Source organism: Crocodylus siamensis, chromosome 2 (assembly GCF_052110815.1).
Source record: "Crocodylus siamensis isolate JL-2025a chromosome 2, ASM5211081v1, whole genome shotgun sequence".
NCBI lineage: Eukaryota > Metazoa > Chordata > Crocodylia > Crocodylidae > Crocodylus > Crocodylus siamensis.
Window position 1 is genome coordinate 274581268 of NC_143396.1, and position 22684 is coordinate 274603951.

The following is a 22684-nucleotide window of genomic DNA, read 5'->3' on the forward strand; positions in this document are numbered from 1 at the left end:
TGCAACTCTAGTTTCATTTTGGCCTTCTTTTCTTTGAGAACTAAACTAGTGACCTGTGAGACAAAAGATGAGGACTTAGATTTCTGATTAGGCATTATTATGACTACTTCAAAGCAAAAACACTAACAAACTAACAGATCTTATACAAACACTTCCAACTTCCCAAACTCAAGAAAAGAAATGAGATGCTACTTTATGCATTTACTGAACTGAAAGTGAAACAAAAATTAATCACAGTTTTAGTTTTGGTTTTGCTGTCACTTGCAGTCTGAGATTAAATAAGAATTTTATCTTTGGTTTTGATTTGACCTGCACGGCCAATTTGGTGAATTCATAACTTGATTTTTGGTTTGGATTATGTGAATGTATTTGTCCTCCTCTTTACAAATCAATAAAATATATGTGTAGTCACATGCTTCCTAGGGATAATCACCTGAAAAACATTAATTACAACTTTGAAACTGCCAGTCTTGCCTAATATTGTATTGGCATCTATTCATTGTTACTAATTAATTTTATGAAACAATGAATTTTTAGAAATGGAAAATTTCCCATGGAAAAATAAAGCACTAGAAAATTTTCTGCCACACATCTCTTCCCTTCTATTCTAATTATTCCCTTCTATTCTGCACTGGTGGAATACACATCTGGAGTACTGGGTCCAATTTTGGGTCCCCCCTCCCCTACTACAGAAAGGATGTGGACAGATTAGAGGAAGTCCAGTGGAGGGCAATGAAAATGTTGTGGGGGATGGGTTACATGACTTATGAGGAGGGGCTGAGGGAGCTGGGCTTATTTAGTCTAAAGAGAAGACTGAGAGGGGATTTAATAGCAGCCTTCAACTACATGAAACAGGGTTCGAAACAGGATGGAGCTGGACTGTTCTCAGTGGCAGCAGATGACAGAACAAGGAGCAAACATCTCAAGTTGCAACAAGGGAAGTTTAGGTTAGATATGAGGAAGAATTTTTTCACTAGGAGATTAATAAAACACTGGAACAGGTTACCCAGAGAGGTTGTGAACTCTTCATCCTTGGAGGCTTTTAAAACCTGGCTAGTCAAAGCCTTAGCTGGGATGATCTAGTCGGGGCTGGTCCTGCTTTGAGCAGGGGATTGGACTAGACTACCTTCTGAGGTCTCTTCCAGCCCTAATTTTTTATGATAATAACAGAAATGTGAAAAGGTAGGTCATGTACTCTTTCCTGGAGAATGTTGTGCATATGCAGAGTTACTCTTGGAGAATTTATTCTGTAGAGGCAGCATGAAGGGGAATTAACTTTAGAATAATCTTAGTGTGCAAAGTTGTAGTTTGGTGTACAGGGGCTGGTGGAGGGGAGTTCAGGAACAGAAAAAAATGTCTAATGTCTTGAAATATCTTGCAGTTCCAAAAGGCTAGATGTAATTGTAGCTGCCTTGGTTCTTTTAGTAAACGTGTACTTTGAATAAGTGTTTTGCACAGGCGTGGTTGTTGTGTATCCAGTGCATACCCATTGTTTTGTGAATAAAAGTAAAATTTACTACTTTGTGTATATCTCCAAAAAAAAATTGCAAAGGAAAAAATGGTGAGCTAGTTGTAATAAGCTACAGTTTTTTCAACATCAGTCATTACGTTTTCTGGTATCATAAGCAGTAATATCACAAAGTCTATGAAGGCAAGTGGGAGTTGCCTTTAATTGTGTATGTTTGTGTGTGTGTGTATCTACACTATTCACCATGATCCTCTGGGAGATACTTTAAATATGCAACTTTCCCAGTGTACTTGAAATGAATCTTAATTTAAATGGAGTTCCTAGGAGCCACTTCTACTTCTGTATAATTGCATATTAAAATCAATATTAATTTTGTACTCGGTTTCAAAAATCATGAACATTTGTCATTCACTGTTTTAAAATCTGATTATTAAATTGCATCTTTTCTCAGCTGTTGAGTCAGAAAGGTAACTAGTTCTTAAGTTCTGTGAAGGTGCACCCTCAGGGTGGTAATGTGAATAGCCCTTGACAACAGTACTACCTCTTCCTGAGGGAGGCTTATAGATATTTTAAACAAAGTTAAAACTTCTAATGTATCTGAAAATAATGGATAATGATAGTTGCTATAGAAAATGGGTGCACTCTTTTTGCTGCTTTTTCCAGTATACAATGATAGTTAGGAACAGGGATTGTTCATTTTCTAATTTGCTAGTTTTTTCCTATTTTTCAGGCATTGTTTAAATGTGATTGTTCTTGCTCTAATGATTTAAGAGTGTGTGTGTGTGTGCGTGTGCACACGTGCGCATGCGCCTAAGGGCTCAGTCCCATGACCTTTATTTTGTCTCTTTTTCATTAAACTAACTTTTTTCCTCCACTGTCATTTTGATTATCCTTGCTGTCAGTTTTCCTAATTTTAAAGTGGAATTTGTCCTTCATTAATTTTAAGCCCATTACTGCTTGTTTTACTTGTCTTTTCCAGCATAGACATTTCTCTTCTTCACAGTACATTACCCTTCAAGTATTATGTAGTTACCCATTTCTTCCTTTTTCCTTTTGTTAGATTTCTTTTTGAGGTTGAATGAATTTTACTCCCTTTTACATTTTTCTTACAAGTCCTATTCTCAGTCTCTCACACTTCAGCTGGCCTTTTTATGAGAACAGTTCAGCTTTTCAATGCCTCCTGTAAGGTGAGAGTACCAGAACCAAGTATAACGTGAAATTATTTCAGTTCACGTTCTAGAACGGTTGGCTGGCTTTGCAAGGCCCTCATAGTTATTGTTATACCTGTTCATTTTTATCCATTGTTGTCTTTCATCGTTATAGCTCTTTATGTTCAGCTGTTGTTCTTAAGGTGTGTTGTCCTTACAGTAATCCACATCTTGCTCTCTTCAGTCTAGTGTCTCAAACTGTGGTCCAACAGTTGAGAGTGGTGCCAGTCCAAGAACTTGGTGTAAATTATGTCAAATTTTGTCCTTCATTACTGGTTAAGTCCTAAAAATTCTCCAGTTTACATTTAAACACTGCTGTTAAAAAAATTGTTAACACGTAATAGAAACTTATTTCCTCTTTTGGGGTCTCCTGGTACCAAAATCACAATCATACAATGCATTTAGAAGATGACTGCCACCAGCAGTAGGCATGTTCACCTATGGAAGAAATTGCAGATTCTATAGTGCATGCATACTGAGAATCTCTTTCAAATTTTCAGGGTATTGGGCTTAGAAAAATTGGAAGTTATCCTTAAATTTCATATAGATCTAAAAAAACAGTGTTCGCAGCATCTCTCACAGATTTATTGTTCTGATGCTTTAGACTGTTTGTAGTAATGCTAAATTCACTTTTTAGGGGTATTACTGTACTGAAAAAGCCCTCTTCCTTTTTTAAACAAATTAATTTCATCACACAATCCAAAAGAGAGCTCTTACCACAGCTGGTTTTATAGTCGTGGAACAATCTATTAAATAGAAACAAGTAGTTATGCTTTGTCTGTACAGACTTTCATTTGTTGAAATAGTTCCACCAAGTCTAAAAGTAGACTAGTTCTCGCTTCACAATAGAAGACTGCTATTGCCACAATTATTTAGCCGGTGCAATTGGAGTTTTTCCACTAGCGAGAAATCATTTGATTAGATTAGAACTCATTTAATGGAGCATAGAATATTCAAGTAGAATTTTTAATTTCTGGAAAAACGAGTGCAGTTATTTGATAGAATAACATAACTGAATTACGTGCTTGAGTTATTTAAAATAGCTTAGTATCTGTGTACTTGCAATTTATTTATGACTTTAAGGAATGTTTAAAACTTTGTAAAAGGCATTGTCTAGTGCAAGGGTGATCAACCTCTGGAAGTGTGGTGGTGGAGGAGCAGTAGAAGCATTAATTGCTGCTCCCAAATGTTGGGACCATCAGGAGCCCAGCAGGCTAGGTAACATGGCTGTGCCCCAGTACACAGGTTTACTTAGCAGTACATGGTGTTGGATTTGACTTATCTAGTGCCCTGAAGTTGAGGTTGTGAGCTAGAAACTTATATTCTGAGTTCACCCACTAACTGGCTGTGTGGCCTCGAGCAAAGTGACAAAAAAATGAAGATTATGTACCTTGCAGAGGTGTTCAGGGTCTTAGATGCTTGTGTAATTCTCAGAATTTTCACTTTTGGGAAATTAAAAAAAAATGTCCTGAGGAATATAGAAATTCCTACACTAGATAAGACCTAGTGTCCACCTAGCTTGCAGTATCATGTCTGACAGTGACCAACAGTAGGCATTTCAGAAGAATGTGCAAAATCCCACAGTGGTCAGATATGAAATAAGTGTCTGTCCACATTGGATCTTATCCAGATCTCCAGCCTAGAAGTGGGCTTAAGCTCTGATTATCCCTTTTGAAATTTGTAATATAATATTTATATATAAATGTGCAGTTCCTTTTTGGAATACTGCAAAGATCCAGGCCTTGATGATTTCCTGTGGCAAAGATTTCAGTAGGCTCTCTGTGTTATGCAGGAAAGTATTTCCCTTTGTCAACCTCTTTACTTTTTACCTTTCAGTTTCACTGAAAATTGTCTTATTCTTTTAATTTGAGACGGTATGAACAAAAGTACCCAATCTTCCTTTTCTGTCTCACTTTTATACTTTTTTAAGCACTTATATTATGTCTTTTTGTGTGCATCTGTGTAAATGGACCCAATTTTTTAAACGCTTCTTGTAAGGTGTTTCCATCCCCTTAAACATTCGTGTCACCTCTCTCTGAACTCATTCCAAGTCTGGAATGTCTTTTAAGATGATGTGAGTAGTATCATAAACGGATGAGACTACACCATTATTTTATAACCTAGTATTAATATTGCTTTCATTATTCTCTAATCCAACCTTTACATATATCATAGGATCTTGTTTGCTTTAGGGCACTCTTGGCAGTAAAACCCAAGTTTCTTTCATCTGTTTGAATGTATTCCACATACATATGTCAGCTTGTTTTATCATTCAAAATATGCCTATTGAGGAGTAGTTATAAGTAAAGCATCAATACAAATCGATTGTAAAATATGCATGAATTTCAAGAGTTTTGACAAACATACATTTTAGTCGCTTAAAAAGGGGAGAAGCAGCTGCTGCTTGGGGAGCATGCATAACCTATTAGTCTAGTTAGCTGTGAGACAGATAACTAAATTGCCCTAATGTTGATTCTGAGTGGAGCAAGGTTAAAGTTGGAGTTGATACCTGTATCACTACACAATCATACCGAGGCAACAGTTGAATCATAATAGCTTATCAATATCTCTTGATATTGATACAGTTGTTACACCTGTCTATCCCTTCAAGTTGTGTTCTCAATTTCTACAAAATGTATAAATATAAAATAGTGGTTTATTAGTTTTGTTTTTAATAAAGTTGTTAATTGACTCGGGCACAACTTCAGCTTTTATGCTTAAGTAAAATCAAAGCATGGCTGCTTGTAATGGAGTTTCAGTACTTTTGACCATAACAAACTACCATAATACAGTTCTGTGAACAGAACAAATACCCGCAACATGGAACTGAAATATTACTAACTGTTCATTAATTGCCTTGATTCTATTCATAGTATTGTTTATCACTTTTTTGGTAATATGTGCTTGCTATCCTGACCCCACCATTACAGTAAATTGAGAATGAGAATTAAAGTCTCTGTGCCCCTTTTAAGTGTCTAAGTAATATCCTGAAACAGAAGTTGTTCTTATTGTGGTAATTTCTGAATTCTGAAATAAGAAAAACTCTGTACTGTCTGTTATGATGATGCTCTCTGAAGAGCCCTTACAAATCATGTACATCAATTTGCACTGTTCTAGTAATTCATCTTGGACACAATGTTTTATAACAGTCTGTAGAACACTTCATATTTTTATTTTTAGAGAGAGAATTTGTAATTGCAGTATTGGTAGTCTCAAAAATCCCAAGTACCAAACCATGCACTAGACACTGAATAATCTTAAAATTTGTTTTGAAAATTACTTCCTTAATTCTTTTATGTGCTCATTTTTGAGCCATTAGCACTTCTTTTCATGTTTTGTGAAATAATAGTAAGTGACTGCTTGTATTTTTTTTATATGTGAAACCTCAGATTCTTTCATATTCATGTAACTCTTTAATTGGGACTTTAAGGAAAATACAACTATTTTTGCAACACTTGTGATAAGATCATGAACAGTGCTGCAAGCTCTCATCCAATAATGTAAGTTAAAAAATACTGCTGCAGTGGCAGATCATGTGCTGTTGTATGTAATCTTACAAGGTTTTTTTTCTTACATAAGCACTGTTCATTGTTTGAAGTAGTTTGTTTTGTGTTGTGGTTTTGGTTGGGGGGGGTGTTGAGGAAGCTGTAGCAAGCAGCAACAGCTTCTATTTTCTGCTGTAATATCTCTGACTGGAGTACATGGGTCAAACTAACCAAGCTGTATTAAGAATAGATTCTACCCCCATTTTCACGGTTTCTTCAGTACAAAGCTGATCTGAAAGGTTTTAGCACCTACTGCTGATCAGCAGAAAGGCCACACCATTACATAAATGTTCTGAGTAGTATCTTAAGGTCCAGTTGCATAGAATAGTCCCTTTAGTTAAATCCTAACAATTTTGCAAGTGATTTACAAATAAATTTGTCCAGGATCCTTTTTTCTACTTACCAATAAGGACATTTGTACTGTTAATAGAATACTGATTTCTCTTAAACCTACTTAGGAGCAGTTATTTCACTAAGTACTTTAACTAGTTATAGCTCATCTAGTCCGGTTCCCTGCATGTCTCTTCCAGTTCGATCATCTATATGTTCATTTAGTTTGTTCACTTTTGAAGTGGGAGGACTCTCTGTCTCTCACACATTTTCTGCCACTGAGGCAAGGTGTTCTCACTGTTTACATATACGTTCTGAGATGTGGAGAACTTGCTATCAAAGGAACCACTTTCTTGTGGTGAAGTGGAGAGGATGAGATAAGTAGACCTAGCCTTTTAGCCTTCTGTGTGAGGCAAGAAAGTGTGTGCACAGTGGAAAGGGGTTCTTGTATGTCTTCTTTACAACTGTTACCAGTCTCTTCCTGGTCAGGTTCTGTTCCTGATGCAGTGTAGTCAGTTTAACTTACCTCTTACTATGTGGAAGAGCGTTGTGGCCACAACTGTTATGACCTGACATAAAAAGTGTTAACATCTATCTCTACTGGAAAAAAAAAATGTTATGTATTTCCTGTGGTACTCATACATCAGCTACATTCTCTCCTCACCCTCCCTTCCCTTTACAAGTAATATAACCACAACATTATCTTAGAAAATGCCCTAGAGGTTAGAGCACTAGTCTTTAAACAATATCAGCTCTTATTATTGTATCAAAGGGCCAAAAAGACCTCATAGTATGTCATGCAAGTAATCCATCTATATTTGTAGCTGCTCTTTTGTATCAGAATGATCTGTAAAATAAAGTACAAGGATTTGGAAAATGTTTCTACTACCATTACTCTGAGCTAATTTGCAATCATTTAATTCAAGTTAAACATTCTAGACATACCTAAGGGGGGTGGGGATTGGGTTTTGTTTTGTTTTTTAATTTAGACTACTGTACTGATACTGTACCTGGCAATTGGTTTTGAAAGCTTCAGTGTTACCTGTCACATTATATTCACTAAATAACAGCTTTAGTTAGTGAATACTCGTGCTGCTGCATTTTTTTCAGACTGAAGCAGCAAGTGGTGGTTTAGGCCTCCTGAGCTCCCTCCAGAGAGGAAATTGTATTAAAGAAACCTTGCTATCTCGGGCATATATTTTCATGAGATAAAAGCATAGCCGATAAAAATTGTAGTGGGAGGGAGGCGAAGCATTCATAAGTAATCAGCACCTGAGTTTCTCTGAAAAGAGCTTGCTAAAACACTGTTAGGATTTTCAGACCACATCAATACTTCTGAATTAATAAATCCCATTGAAGTAAAGAAAAACGAAGGAGGAGGAGTGAGCTTGTATGCATAAGCTAATTCTGTAGAACTTACTTTATAAACTTTCCCATGGGGCTGAGGAGTGAGGAAGTTCCAGGGCAGTAAAAAACAATCATTTCTATTAGAGCAGCATTTCCCAACCTTTGATTCTAGCAGCACACTTACTGGGCCTCTCCCAGCCCCCGGTGCACTGGCTGAATGGAGGAGGGGGGGATGGGGGCATGACTTGACATGGCGCACGGGTGCAAATCACTGGCTGGAGCCAGCAGGCGGGGGTGTGGCTCCAGCCCAAAATCCCGCAGCACACCAGTTGGAAAACATAGAGGCTGACCCAGCAGGCACCACAGGGCAAGAGATTCATCTCACCAAGAAGCATAATACACTAAATAGCATGGAATGCAATGGAAATGCAAAAACACAGGACACTGTTTTGGATTGTTCAGAGATGATTCACAATTGCCTATAAGCAGCGGTTTGTTCCTTTTGCATGTGACAAGGACAGCTATGCAGCTGATCTAAGTACATCAGCAATCTATCTGAGACTGTGACTAAGAGACCTTATACTGTTAAGCAGAAGGACTGTGGAAAGTAAATCACCTTTCCAAAGGAAGGCACAGAACTATGCGTGCATACAGCATGTATTGGTGACATTATAGACCACATCAACCAAAAAAAAAGCCAATTGCCAATAATGTCAATTTTCCATTTATCAGTGGTGATATGCTATGGACTGATGTATCGGTGCACCTCTACGCAAAGCTATGCTACTGCTCAAAAGTGGACAGTGGCATCCAGAATAGGAATGTGGAATCACATAACCGTTGCTTTCTCCGTTACTCCTATCAAATCAAATGCACCAACGGTCTCTTAATCAAAGAAGTTAATTCTAGGCTGCTCCATTCAAACTATTAATGAAGAGGAATATCAAATATTTGTGATTATTAGGGATCTTGGTTCTCCATTTGCTGTGGAAAAACACAAATTTTCCCCTTTTAAAAGAGAAAACTGTGGGAAGCCTTAGGTTTCTCCTTGCAGGCTGGCAGCATTTCTGCCAGTGCTGGGGGAAGGTGTCTGGGCACTGGGGCTGCAGGGGGCCTTGGTGCTGCCTGTGAACTCAGCTTGATGTTGTTGCCAGTGGGGCCCACCCAGAGGTGTCTGCCCCTCCAGTGGGGAAGGTGTCAGGGGGGGTCCTTCGGAGACAGGGGGGAGATAACTGTGCGGCTGGCCTGGCAGTGCCAGGAGCTGGTGGTGGTGGTGCCTGGGGGAGGGTGGCCAGACCACCTGTTGCAGCGCAAGAGCCCCAGCCTGGGGCAGGGGTTGCCACGGGCCTCTCCTCTTCCTCCCTTCAGCCCACACCAGGGCCAGACTTGCTCTGCCATCACCCACGCAAGCCAGAGCCACTGCAACTGCACTACAACCAGGGTAGGATGGGACCTGGAGCCCCTTGCCTTCCTCCTGCTGCCTGCAGCATGGCCTGAGCCAGAGCCCCAATCCACTTCATGCTGCTGCTGTGGAGCACGGCACTGGTCCTCCCTGCCATACCACAGCTTCACCTGGTGACATAGGCCAGCATGTGGTGTCCCAGCCTGTGCTTCTGCATGGGGTGCGCTATATGCACCTCGTGTTGGAGGCCATCCCTGCAGACCACCATCCTGTAGTCTGTGGGGGACAGCTGGGGGCCCCCTCCAGCAGGGCTGATGGGGGCCAAGGGGTTGTGGGTTGGGAATGAGGGGAGCCAGCAGGGATGGGGACCTGCAGATGGGGAGTGAGGGGCACCAGCATGGCCCAGGGGAAGCAGGGGACTATGGCTTAGGAGAGAGGGACACAAGCCAGGCAAGGGGGCTGTGGCTTGGGAGTGAGGGGCACCAGCAGGAATGGGGGGGGGCAGGCTTGGGAGTGAGGGGCAACACCATATCAGGGCTGCTCATAGCCACAATGGAGCGGGGAGGACGGCCACAACTGGACCTGCATGCTAGTGAGCAAAGGGGGCAGGGAATACTCTGATTTGCCATGGTAAAAAAAGAAAAAACTAAAATGCCAAAATATATAGGTACTTAGAATTGATTTTATTAGAATGATTGAGGCACCAGTAGGCTTCCTGATTACTTAAAAATTGTAAATATATCAATAAAACAGTGCGTTTCATTGATATCTATCTATTTATCCTGTGTGCATTTTGTTTTAATCGTGGGAAAGCACAGACTTTGGGGTTTTTAATTGTAGAATTTGGGGGTTTTAAACAGAAAACTAGGATCTCTGATAATTTAACAGTAAGCTGATGAAGGCAGTCTGGGAATCACCAAGAACTTACAGAAAGATATAGCTTGACAGTTCTTTGTATGACTGAGGATATATTCCCTTCTGTGACCTCATAGCTCTTACTCATGCCTGCAGATCTTTCTTGCACAAAAGCAATTATAGCCTGGATAAGACAGCTCTCCTTTCTATCACCCAGCTATTTCAAAACCTACAGATTACCGTTAAACTATTGTATGACAAAAAGCTAAGAGAACTAGATGTTGTTTTACTGTCTGTGGATGTACAGCAGCCTTGCATGCACTTTATTGTGACTGTCACTATTGGCAGTTCACTTACCATTGTCCACCACCTACAGTTTGGAGCTGAATCACTCTCCCTGCATGCTGGCTTTTGATTCAGATGTAACTGAATCAGGTACAGACAATAAATGCAAACAGAATAAGGTACAAGCAATAAAATGTGGCTGGTTTAAAGTATCCAAATTATTACTCATTAAAACTAATGCTAAGGAAAATGTTTCCAAAGGAACTAGTAGACTAACTCTTTAGATTAAAAATTATATTGGACTTTGGTTTAGTTTCTTCATGTGTCGCTTCTGGTTCTAAAATGTTCTTGATGCTAAGCTGGAATCTTGCCTATAATGGTTAGAAAGTCAGTGCTCTGTTCATGAGCAGCTGTCATTTAGCCCCTTCTTTCTAGTTAACAGAGCTCTTTGCTATCAATGGTCTCCTAGCAACACTGACTAAAGCTGTAATTGAGTTTTGCTTCTTGTTTGTATGCTGTTTACTTCGATATGCCCCCTTTGTTGCTTACAGTTATTTCAAAGCAAGTATTTGTGGTTATTCATTGTACAGAAGTGTGAAGCACTACAGTTGGTTGCTGCTTAATGCATGATATGTATTTAGCAGTTATTACCAGTTTTGTGTCCAAATGGCAGTCTGGTATCTAAGGTAGATTTGTAAATTATTTAGAGAGAGGATATTTTACCATGAAAAATTCCCAGCTAAACTCCACAAATGCTGTCAAATAGGGTGTTGCTTGTTGTGTGTGCATGTACATTTGGTGAAATCTGAAATTGTGATCACGGTGGCATAAGTACACTGTGATTAAAAGGCTAGCATTTTAAAGTATTCCTAAAGAAAAAAAAACAAAAAAGCATTTTTTAGTTAAAGTGAAAGCATGCCCTGGAAGTCTTTTGAAGGGTAGCCTGGTCTTACTGTACCCTTAAGTTTCTGTACCTCTCTGAGATGTTAATAGTTAGTGAAGGAAAATATTATTAAACAAAATTCAAGCATAACATTTGTTATTATGCTGTTACCTTGGGCAGCCTTGGCCTGTATATTCATTTACTGTGTCTTGTGTTATACATACTAGGTTGTAAGCTATTCAGGGCAGGGTCTATCTTGTATCTTTTGTATGATAGTCTAGTACAGTAAGACTTTGAGCCATTATGACCAGGTTCCCTAGGTGGCACTACAGTATGGATCAAAAAATCAAGAGATGCTGAGGATAACTTTCATAGGGTACAACCTAATGGGTACTGATTTGATCAAACTAATGCTTTGTTTTTAGTTATGTCAACATGTAGCTATACTTGAAATGTGCCAAAACTCCAGTGGGGAAGGTGTCAGAGGGGTCCTTCGGAGACGGGGGGAGATAACTGTGTGGCTGGCCTGGCGGTGCCAGGAGCTGGTGTACAAGCAAAAAAAAACCCCAAAACGACAACAACAAAACTTTTAAAGATTAAAGGAAAAAAAGTGTTTAATTTGGGAAGAGACAAAGCAGTACCTTACTCTGGTAGATCCTTTTGGTGAGAGAGATCTATTTGTCAGTCACATTGGTGTGTAATTTGTAATGTGTCTTGAGAAGGATGGAACAACATATTGTTTTTAGTTAAGTACTCATTTAAATCAAATAGAAGATTTATAAAAACTAATTTGAGAATTGCATTTAATCAATTCTAGCTAAATTATTAATGTTTGCTCTTAATGTCACTGCTCATAAAGTAGCTATTTTTATAACACTGCCTTTCAGAAGGGGAAAGACCCAAACTATTGAAAACTAAGGTCCTGATTCTGCAAGCTCATAAACTGGTTTGTTACTTTTTACATAGTCCCATTTACTTCAGTTTCACTTAAAACTAAGCATGTTCGGAACTGGTTGTGGTTTCAGGGCTGAAATGTGTATTGAAACTGAATGGCCCTTTTTATGATTAACTCTATCTAGGAGCCTTAGTTAAGCGCAAAAACTCCATTGTGCAATATAGTTTATAAAAATGGAACCAGAAATAACCTTGTTCACCCCCCCCCCAAACAGATGAAATAACAAATGGATACAAACAGGGGAAAGTACAGGGAAACAGTAACCCAGTATTGGTCCCTAATGGCAGGCAAAGCTCTCAGCATGTCAGTGGTTTTATCATTGAATGCTGTGTAGGCATCACAATAAAGAAGAGATTTAAGAAAGGACTGAGAGGATGATTAGATTAGTTTTGTAGTTGTTTACATGGCAGGATGAGAAAAGCCATACAAGTACTTGTTTGAAAATCTAAATGCGTAGGTGAAGGAGACTGGCATCCTGGGCCAATCAGGTGTTGCATGCAAGGGAAATAAAGCAGAAAAGAGAAGGTATACAGACAAGCGTGAGAGGAAGACAATGAAGGCCAGAAATGTTAGCGGTGAAAATGGTTGTTACTACTCAGCACTCGGGGAAATCAAGTAGTTAAAAATGCTTCTATTTTGTAAAAAGCATTCTACTACTCATTTTTGTGCAAAACACCCTTTGACATTTTCAGAGTTTTATTGCAAGTTGAGAGTACTTTGTATAATTCAGCTCATGGTTCACGCATAAAAATGGAATTTGGCGCTCTGTTGAATTGGTGTCTTGTCCCTGGCTTGGACTGCAGAACCAAGACACAATTGTAAGTGTTCATAGGAGTTTGAATTGTAAGGGTTTGTAGTGTGGATCTAGTTTGTATGCATATAAAGCAGATTCTGAATATATGTTCCTATCTAATTATTTTCTGTCCATAAAATAAACATTCTAAATCAATAAGGGCTTTTTTTCTTTTTAAGATTTTTCCTTGGTGACATCCTTTTAGAAAACTGATGCTGTTTTCTAAATACCTTTTTTTGCTTAAAGAAGATCTTTATATTATAACTGAGGGAATAGTGCCTGCCACACAAGGAAAATGGAGGTGGTAATCCAGTGTGAAACAAATTTGTCTCAAACAAAAAATATCAGTTTGTGAGTTGAAAACTTGAATGTATTTTAAAAGTGCACATATTTTAAAATGCAGAATCTATATTTAATGTACAGAATTTATTATTTTCAAAGTTTTGTTAGGGTTTTTTTTCTGGAATTGAGTTGAGCAAAAAACTTATTTGAAAAAGTAATGTCTTTTTTCTGCACAATCATTGTTTTTGGCAAATGCAGGCAAACCAGCAATGATGCACTACTATTAGTGTGTTCTATGATATCATAAAGTGTTACTGGAGTACAGGCGTCTAGTGATATTAAGCATTTTCAGAAACTCTCCAAAGTGTATGTTGCTTGAAAATTCAAAATGCCTGCTGTTAGTATTCAGTGTTGCTACAAAATAACCTTAGGAAAGAAAGGGAGAAGAGAACTGCAAAGTCTTTTTCAAGTAGTATGGCATATCTACCTTATCATAACCAAATATTTTTACTTTTTCAGATGTTCCTCCTGCTGACCAAGAAAAGCTTTTTATTCAGAAGTTGCGACAATGTTGCGTCCTTTTTGACTTTGTTTCTGATCCACTAAGTGACCTGAAGTGGAAGGAAGTAAAACGAGCAGCTTTAAGTGAAATGGTAGAGTACATCACACACAATCGCAATGTGATCACAGAACCCATTTACCCAGAAGTAGTTCATATGGTAAGTGTTTTAACACCTAGAAGTATTCTGAATTTTTTTTCATAATCCAGATGGATGCTTTACTTTATTTTACTAACACGTAACTGATCTTTGTAGCTTTCAGTATTTTAAGTTTTTTGTGTATCAGCTGGTCGTCTTTCAAAATTCTGTTGCCAGTGCTGGCAATGTTAAGTTCTTCCTTTGTTTATTCATTAGCAGAGGAACTGTAATGTATTTATGACAGAAATTAAATTAAATTACTAGCTCGGAGGTCAGCAAGCTATGGCTTACAGGTCAGATCTGGCCCAGGAAGGTTTGACTCAGCCTTGCATAGCACAGGGAATCGGGCAGTGCGCACACAGCCATGCCAAACTACCTGTCAGCTCCACGGCCTTCCCTTTTGCCCTTTCGTGCCTGCACTTACCCGATTCATCTGCAGTGAAGGTGCCTGCAATAGAGATGAGTACAGATGGCTTGAGCTGTGCTTTAGAAAAGTTGATTTATTGGTTTTTTTCATGTTATGTTAAAATAACATTAAGGTTTGCAAAGCTGGAGTTCTTGAAAGTTACAAAATGCCAGAATTAAGTTTATATATGCAACCTTGTTTTGTCCCCCTTTAATTCATAATCTCACGCTAAACCAATAAGAGTGAATTAATTCTATATTCAGATCAGGATTTAAATAATTGTCACACTATTCATCCTTTGTACTGAGGCAAGTGTCCCACACGGGGGGGAAAATGATGTGTAATCACTTTAAAGACCTGTATTACTCCTCCCTACCCTCAACTTATGGTCCCACTTCCTCTTATCACACCCTTGCCATGTCTGCACAAGAGGCTGACTGAGCAGTAGCTGGATACTACTTGCACAGTAGCATTGTGTGGCAAAAATCATGATGTGACACTACTGCATCGTAGTATGAGGCTGCTGTGCAGTAGTATCATAAAGGTATTTGCCAGCACTATTGCACAGTAACATGGGTTCATAGGTTCATAGATGTAGGGTCGGAAGGGACCTGAGTAGATCATCAAGTCTGACCCCCTGTCCCTGGGCGGGAATGACTGCTGGGCTCATATGACCCCTGGTTACTGTTTATACAAGTACTAAATGAGTGCACAGTAACGATTGCACAGTAACAGCTCTTGTAGACGTGGCCTCTTTGTCTTCATTTCCTCCTTCCTTCACTTTCTTCTTTGCCCTGAGAGCATCAGAGGAAGCTTTGAGAACTCAGAATAGTCATTCTGCTCTCTGTTTTGGTGTATGCCATAGTGTAGCAACAATTGGGCCTTGATCCCTGCAGTCCTTAGCTGGACCATGTTCAGTACGGATGTAATCTTTGAAGAATGTAGCTGCCAAATTCTACCAAGACTGTACTGAACAGATGTGAACCTGGACTTTTTTCCCTTTTGTTTCAAAGCTTTATAATGGGACTAGTTTTTGTGAAACTTCACCTCAGAACAAGTAAAGGCATGTTCTTTAAGCAAAGGTGGCTGGATCCTGTCATCTTTTTTTTTCAGTTCTTCCGCCAAATTGTGGGGGCTCTGGAGCCTCTCAAAAATGGTTGTAAGAAATCAACGTTTTAGTACTGATATGTGGCTGGCTACTTTCAGTAAAGTAGGTCATGAAAAGTAGAAGTAGATTTGTGTATTTTTCCTGCAAAAGAGGACCCTAGTTGTATTCTGTATCATTCTGGAAATTGCTTGTTGACCCAGAGGGTGTTCTCATGAAGATTTTGTAGAGGTCACTCAAGAACTTGGATTCTTCCCAGGGTGTGAGGCTCCTTAGGCACCTCGCAAAGACAAGGATTTGCAAACTACGTGGGGTATGTATATAACCATAGTTGACATCTGTGCAGGATGCCTCAGGTGGTCTGGATGATTGCTGCAGCAGAGTGCCAGTTTTCTAATTGGGTGCACTGGATTGTCATTGTGCTCTAGTTGAAAGGCGAAACAGTACCTTTTGCAAATAAAAGCTGCGGTTGGTGGCTACACAGCTGATCCTTCACTCAGCATCCAGTTGTGAATTAATTGGGTTGCAAACATCCCAGATATGAAAAATCTGGGTTGTCTTGTACCATACATGCACATGTGTAATAAGGCATTGAGGCTGCTTAGTGAAGAGACTTGCATTAGTGTTCCAAGTATATGGATAACTTCATTTCAATTTCATTTCTCTGCTGAATCAGATTTGATTATGTTTAATGAAGAGTGAAGCAGATGAGAACCAACTGGCTGTGACTCAGTACAGCCAAAACCAAGTAGTGATGGTGCTTTGGTATACATAATGAAGCTGGGAGAGAGTTGCATGTGTCCCCTGATTGAGCATGTGTGGCTAACATTTGTGATTAGAGTGCTTAACTTGTAGGTTTGACAGGAATTAGTTGAGTGTGGAAGAGGTGGGAGATATGGCCAGGATATGTTTGATCGAAGCGTACTTCCTCATTTTTCTTTCAGCTGAAGATATTACTAACATACTTCACGCTTTCGTCACCTTGTGATTAGAATGTCTTACAAATGCTGATGCAGAATACAACCAGCTGCCTAATTAAACACCTTATTGGGAACAAACTGACTACATCTGTAATCTGCACTTTTTGATGGTTAGCTTCCAGGTGAATTTAAATTGGTTTCAACTGTAGAATTGTAAACGATGAGAGATCTGTGCGCATAAGAGACCTCCTCAACAATGTTGCCACATCTGTCCTTGGTGAGGACACTTGCAGAGATCTTGCTTTCTAAGAGCAGCATAGAGGGGGTTGCTGTTAGAACATGCTAAGGGCCCTTCAATGCAAGCTGCTCTTGCATCTACTAGTCCAAAACAAGGCCTTTACCTTTTGGAAATATTACATAGCCTCTGTATTTCTCTCTTTAGCCACTCTGAAGATTGGAGTGTGAGTTGGGTATGCTCTGAAATCAATGAAGTACTAGTCTACTGTGTATAATTATGACTGGATAAGGAATTAAACTAGGATTTCTGTGCACTTTGTGAAGGTGAATCATTGGAGCTTTTGGGCTGCTCTCTCTCATGCATGTTGTCGCAGGGTACTAAGGTGTGCCTGTTCCTTTAAGGGCAGAAACTGCCTAGAGAGAGGGCCCGAGGAGCCAGGCAGAAACCCCATAGGTGCAAGTTGCCATGGCAGCAGGCTAATGAGGAAATTAGCTAGCACCTGTCCCAGGTCAGCTGACCAGAAGAAGGCAGGGCCCTGGGCACATATAAGCCCCAGAGCTGGGACTGAAGGCACTTAGTGCTCTGGCAGCGGCCAGGGGGAGTAGAGTTTGTGCATAAAAGCTCCATGGAGTTGTCTGGGTGCCTATTTTGCTTCTGGTAAGACTAATGAGCTTTAGGAGCTCCTAAAGTATCTGGGGCTAGGAGGCACACATTGTTGAGGGAGAAGCTCACCTCCTTAAAGCGGCAGTGTGTGACCTCCAGTGTTATGGTTGCTGTTAGGTTATATCCCAGGGGCTTGTATTTACATTATTAGTCAAATCCAGTGGACTGGATGAGACTGTTGGGGAGGAGGAGGCCTCGTTGGGGTATACTACCATGTAGAGCCCCAGCACCAGAGGGTGCGGCAACAGGGCCGGAGAGAACCTAGTGCCAGTGGGGGTGCGTGCGCAGATGGGGGCTAAGGGCCCAATGATGGCAGGAGGTCTAGCTAAACTAAGGCCCCAGAGGGACAATGTTTTAATACCACCTGCAAGGCATGGGGTGTAGTGAAAGTTTTTTGGAGCCATGCATCTAGCCCATAAGGCTCAGGGTGTCTCGAGGCACAGACTTTGAGTGATTACCAGCAAGGAATCCAAGGTCAGCAGGATCTAATGGGGTTCAGCAGGACTGTGGCCACACAAGCTCATGGGCAGCCTACCAACTTATTATTTCAACCAACAAGACATGGCAGGCGAGATTAGAAGGCTCCTGCAGGGCAGAGCAGTCATGGACACGGACCCCTAGGGGTTGGCCAACCCTGGGTACCCCACGCTGTGACACATGTAGCTAATTTTTGAAAAAGCAATATATGACTCACTTTTCAGTTGCAGCTGTAGTAGATTCCACGCAACTATTAATTTGGTATAGCATAAATGTTTGAATCTGCACAGCTCTGCTTTTAAAATCCAATATGAAGTTATTCGTGTTGTATAAACAGCCATCAAGTCTTGTTTCTCAAACATCAAGTCCAAATTTTCAGAAGCAGACTGGCACAATGGAATTTCCATGGCTTTGCTGGGCACCGTAGGACTTCGCAGTCTGTCACACACTTTCCAAGTGATACCATTGTTCATATCCTCCCATGAATTGCTAATGCTGTTATATGGAAGAACATATCTAACTGTTCTAGCTTTTAAATGGCTCAAAAACCCCATATGGCACAATTCACAAAACATCATGGATTTATCCATGATACTGTTTTGAGAGAGAGGAATAATTTACCCTGTTCCAATGAAGTATCTATAAAATATGGTACAAATACCATATTTTATCATAAATAATACACATTTTTCTCCCAAAACCACCTTGGGGAAATAGGGTATGCATTATATACAAGAAGTATAGCTCCCCAGAGGTCCAGAAGGCTCACAGCAGGGGATCAGTGGCAACATTAATTGCTGCACTTCCAGGACCCATGGCAAACAATACTGCCACCAGTCCCCTACTACCAAGTTTCCAAAACCATGGAGAGCCCCCAGGCCAGATGATATATAACCCTGCACACTAGTTCAATCCTGTGCATGGTCCTGGACCTGGCACACAGCCTTAAATCTGTCATTCCAGACTGGGCCAGTAATTTTGTTGGGCTGTGGCTAGACTACATGCATGGCCCTGATACAGTGCATGGGGTTAGATCTGGCACGTGACCCAAGACCCAGCATGCCAGATTACCTAGTTACCTGTCCTGGAAGGTAAGAATGTTTTTCTTCAAGCTCTGTATAAAAAAGCCCCAAAACAAAACAGGGTGCATATTGTATTCAGGAGAAGGGTATACATGATAAAATGTGGTAATGTTCCCCAGATGTATGTTGTATCCATTTCAGAATATTTAGCTATGCTTATTTGAAAGATGAGTTGCTTAAGGAGTCTCTTGTCAAGTTCATTTTTAATATACAGCACTCTGGGTATTATAAATAAGCAACTTTTCACACAGATAAGTGAAAAGACAAATGCTGATTCAACATAAAATGTTAATTTTGCCTATGTAACATTTGTAACATGCAAAATACTATTCATGTACTACACATTACTTTACTAGTGTGTTATGATGCTGCATTTGACATTTTCATTCTGAAACACTAACACTTAAATTTTTCCGATAAGAAAGCTGGTTGTGTTGTGTCATTTTCGATATTTCTAATGTTTTGTTAGCCTTTTACAGCTCGTTTTGTAGTGCAGTAAATTTCCCAGCTCTTTTTTTGCACTTGTCATCTTTTTTATCAAAATAATTTTTTTTTCCCTTTCTCAGTTCTGTTGACAGGAGTAAACAGACTTATTGATTGATACTATCATAGGCCAATGAGCTACCAGAAAGCAAACCATCAGCTCTTTCCTAAACTTCAGCTCTGTACATGGTAGTAAAAAATGTGGACCATTTTTTTCCAAAACCTGATTTATTTGGGGAAAATCTTACTATTTGATTTTGAGTATCCACAAGTAAACCAGACTCTTTCCTGAAGAGCTGAGTCTTAAATACAGATGTGTGACAATAAGGGATAGGTATAGAACTACAGAAATACAGGCCAGAAAGGGACGGTACAAGTTGCTGAGTTCAGCCCCTGCTCAAGACAAGATCATCCCTGTTTAAACCATCCCAGAGAAATGTTTGTCTAACTTGCACTTAAACAAACAAAACCTCTATTGGTAGAGATTCTAAACTCTTCTAGATAACATATTCCAGTAGTTAACCACCTTCATGTTCAGAAAGTTCTGCCTGGTATCTAAATTAAATTTTCCTGAATGCAGTTTAAGGGCATCAGTTTTTGTCCATCCTTTTTGTAGATATTTTTATTTTACTTTTTAATTTTATTTTTATATATAAGATTGTCCCTAATTCTTTTCTTATCTGAACTAAAAATATTCCCGTTCTGCCAGCCTTTCTAAATTTGATTACAGTACTCCTGTATCCTGTACATCTAATGCTGTTATGTCTTTACATTATTACAGTGACTCAAATTCAGCTTGTGATCCAGTTCACAGGTCCTTTTCTGCAGTATTGCACATTAGCTAGTCATTCCTCATTTTGTATTTTGTGCATATAGATTTCATAGATTTCATAGACATTAGGGCTGGAAGGGACTTCGGGAGATCATCGAGTCCAGCCCCCTGCCCAAAGGGCAGGAAGTCAGCTGGGGTCATAGGATCCCAGCAAGATAAGCATCCAATTTACTCTTGAAGGTGTTCAATGTAGGTGCTTGAACCACCTCCGCTGGCAGACTGTTCCAGACCTTGGGGGCTCGGACAGGAAAGAAATTCTTCCTTATGTCCAGGCTGAAACGGTCTTGCAGGAGTTTGTGACCGTTCGACCTCGTCATCCCTTGGGGCGCTCTGGTGAACAAACGTTCCCCCAGATCCTGGTGGTCACCCCTGATAAACTTATAGGTGGCCATCAGATCACCCCTGAGCCTACGCTTTTCCAGGCTAAAGAGTCCCATGGCTCTCAGCCTGTCATTGTAAGATCTGTTTTCCTGACCTCTGATCATGCGCATGGCTCTCCTCTGGACTCTCTCAAGCTTCTCCACATCCTTTTTGAATTGTGGAGCCCAAAACTGGACGCAGTACTCCAGCTGCGGCCTCACCAAGGCCGAGTACAAGGGGAGAATGACATCCCGGGATTTGCTCGAGAAGCATCTATGGATGCACGCCAGTGTTTTGGTCGCTTTATTAGCTGCAGCATCACATTGCAGGCTCATGTTCATCTTGTGGTCAATGATGACCCCCAAGTCTCTTTCTTCTGTAGTGCTAGCCAGCGTAGCACTGCCGAGCCTATAAGGATGCTGCAGGTTTTTCCTCCCAAGGTGGAGAACCTTGCATTTTTCGGTGTTAAACACCATGAGGTTCTCGTCTGCCCATTTGCTGAGCTTGTCCAGGTCAGCCTGGATCACCCGCCTATCTTCTGGCGTGGATGCTTTGCCCCAAAGTTTGGTGTCATCGGCGAACTTGGCCAGTCCACTCCTGACTCCAATGTCCACATCGTTAATGAAGATGTTAAACAGTATGGGTCCCAGGACAGAGCCTTGAGGGACCCCACTGGTCACAGGGCACCACGATGAGTGACTGCCATCAATCACAACCCTCTGGGTCTGACCACAGAGCCAGTTTCCCAGCCAGCGGATCGTGGTGGGGCCAAGGCTGCAACTGGCTAGTTTGGCCAAGAGGTGATCATGGGATACCAGATCAAAAGCTTTTTTGAAGTCAAGATATATGACATCAATCTCTTCTCCCTTATCCAGGTGATAGGTCACCTGGTCATAGAAGGAAATGAGATTGGTTAAACAAGACCTACCTGCAACAAACCCATGCTGGCTGTCCCTTAGAATATTAGCCTGGGCAGTCCCTCAAGGATGGCCTCCTTAATAAACTTTTCTAAGATCTTCCCCAGGATAGAAGTCAGGCTAATGGGCCTGTAGTTAGCCGGATCCACTCTCCTCCCTTTCTTGAAGATCGGCACCACATTGGCCTTCTTCCAGTCTTCGGGCACTACACCAGAGCGCCAGGAGTTTTCAACGATCCGTGCCAGGGGCTGGGCTATGACGCTCGCCAGCTCCTTGAGTACCCTGGGGTGCAGATTGTCAGGGCCAGCTGACTTGAAGGTATCCAGCTTTTCAAGGTGTTCCTTCATGAGGTCAGCATTTATGGAGGGTAGGGGATCCCCCTCACCCAGATTTCCCTGTCCCATAGCAGGCATGAGCATCCCATGTGACTGATGAAAGACTGAGGCAAAGTACCTATTTAATAGGTTGGCTTTTTCCTGGGCATCAGTTGCCCCATCTGGTTTAGCAGGGGTCCAACGTTGCCCTTGCTTTTCCTCTGGCTCCCCACATATCTGAAAAAGGACTTTTTGTTGTCCTTGATGCCTGAAGCTAGTTGGAGTTCAGTTGCAGCCTTGGCTTTCCTGGTTTGCTTCCTGCAGGACCAGACCAGCGTGGAGTAATCCTCCTTGGAGGTTGTTCCTTCTCAAGAGCTGTACTTTGCACATTTCTGCATTTAATGCTCTTTGTTTCAGACCATTTTTGTGATTCATCAGGGTCACTATTGAATCTTCTTATCTTGTTCTCTGAAATGTCTGCTGCCCCACTCAGTTCCCTGTCATCGGCAGATTTGCTAATTGTGCACTTGGTTACATTCTGCAAGTTATTTAAGGAAGTTATTGAACAATACTAGATCCCAGACAGACCCCTTGATGCCTCCTTCCAGTTTGATATTGAGGTACTGCTGACTACTCATTGGGTGTGATTATCCAAACAGTTATGGATCCACTTTTGTTGGTTTCTGCTAGATAGTATTTTTTTTTTAGTTTCCTTCCTCCTCATTTTAGAGATGAGCACAATATTTCCCATTTCCTACTTTCTTGGGACCCCACCTGCCCTGATGATTTTGCAAAGATTATAGCCAGTTGCTCTCTAATTCCATCAGTCAGTTACT

The 22684-nt window shown here is 40.6% G+C and overlaps 1 protein-coding gene across 4 annotated transcripts in view; it reads left to right on the top strand.

Moving 5' to 3' along the window:
• Positions 1–22684, top strand: part of PPP2R5C (protein phosphatase 2 regulatory subunit B'gamma) — a 149580-nt gene that overhangs the window by 73184 nt on the left and 53712 nt on the right. For all 4 annotated transcript variants that reach the window (XM_090034041.1, XM_090034040.1, XM_090034043.1 and 1 more), the window contains one exon: positions 13873–14072. In XM_090034041.1, the coding sequence (XP_089890167.1) occupies positions 13873–14072 (200 nt within the window). The remainder of the gene's footprint in view (positions 1–13872; positions 14073–22684) is intronic.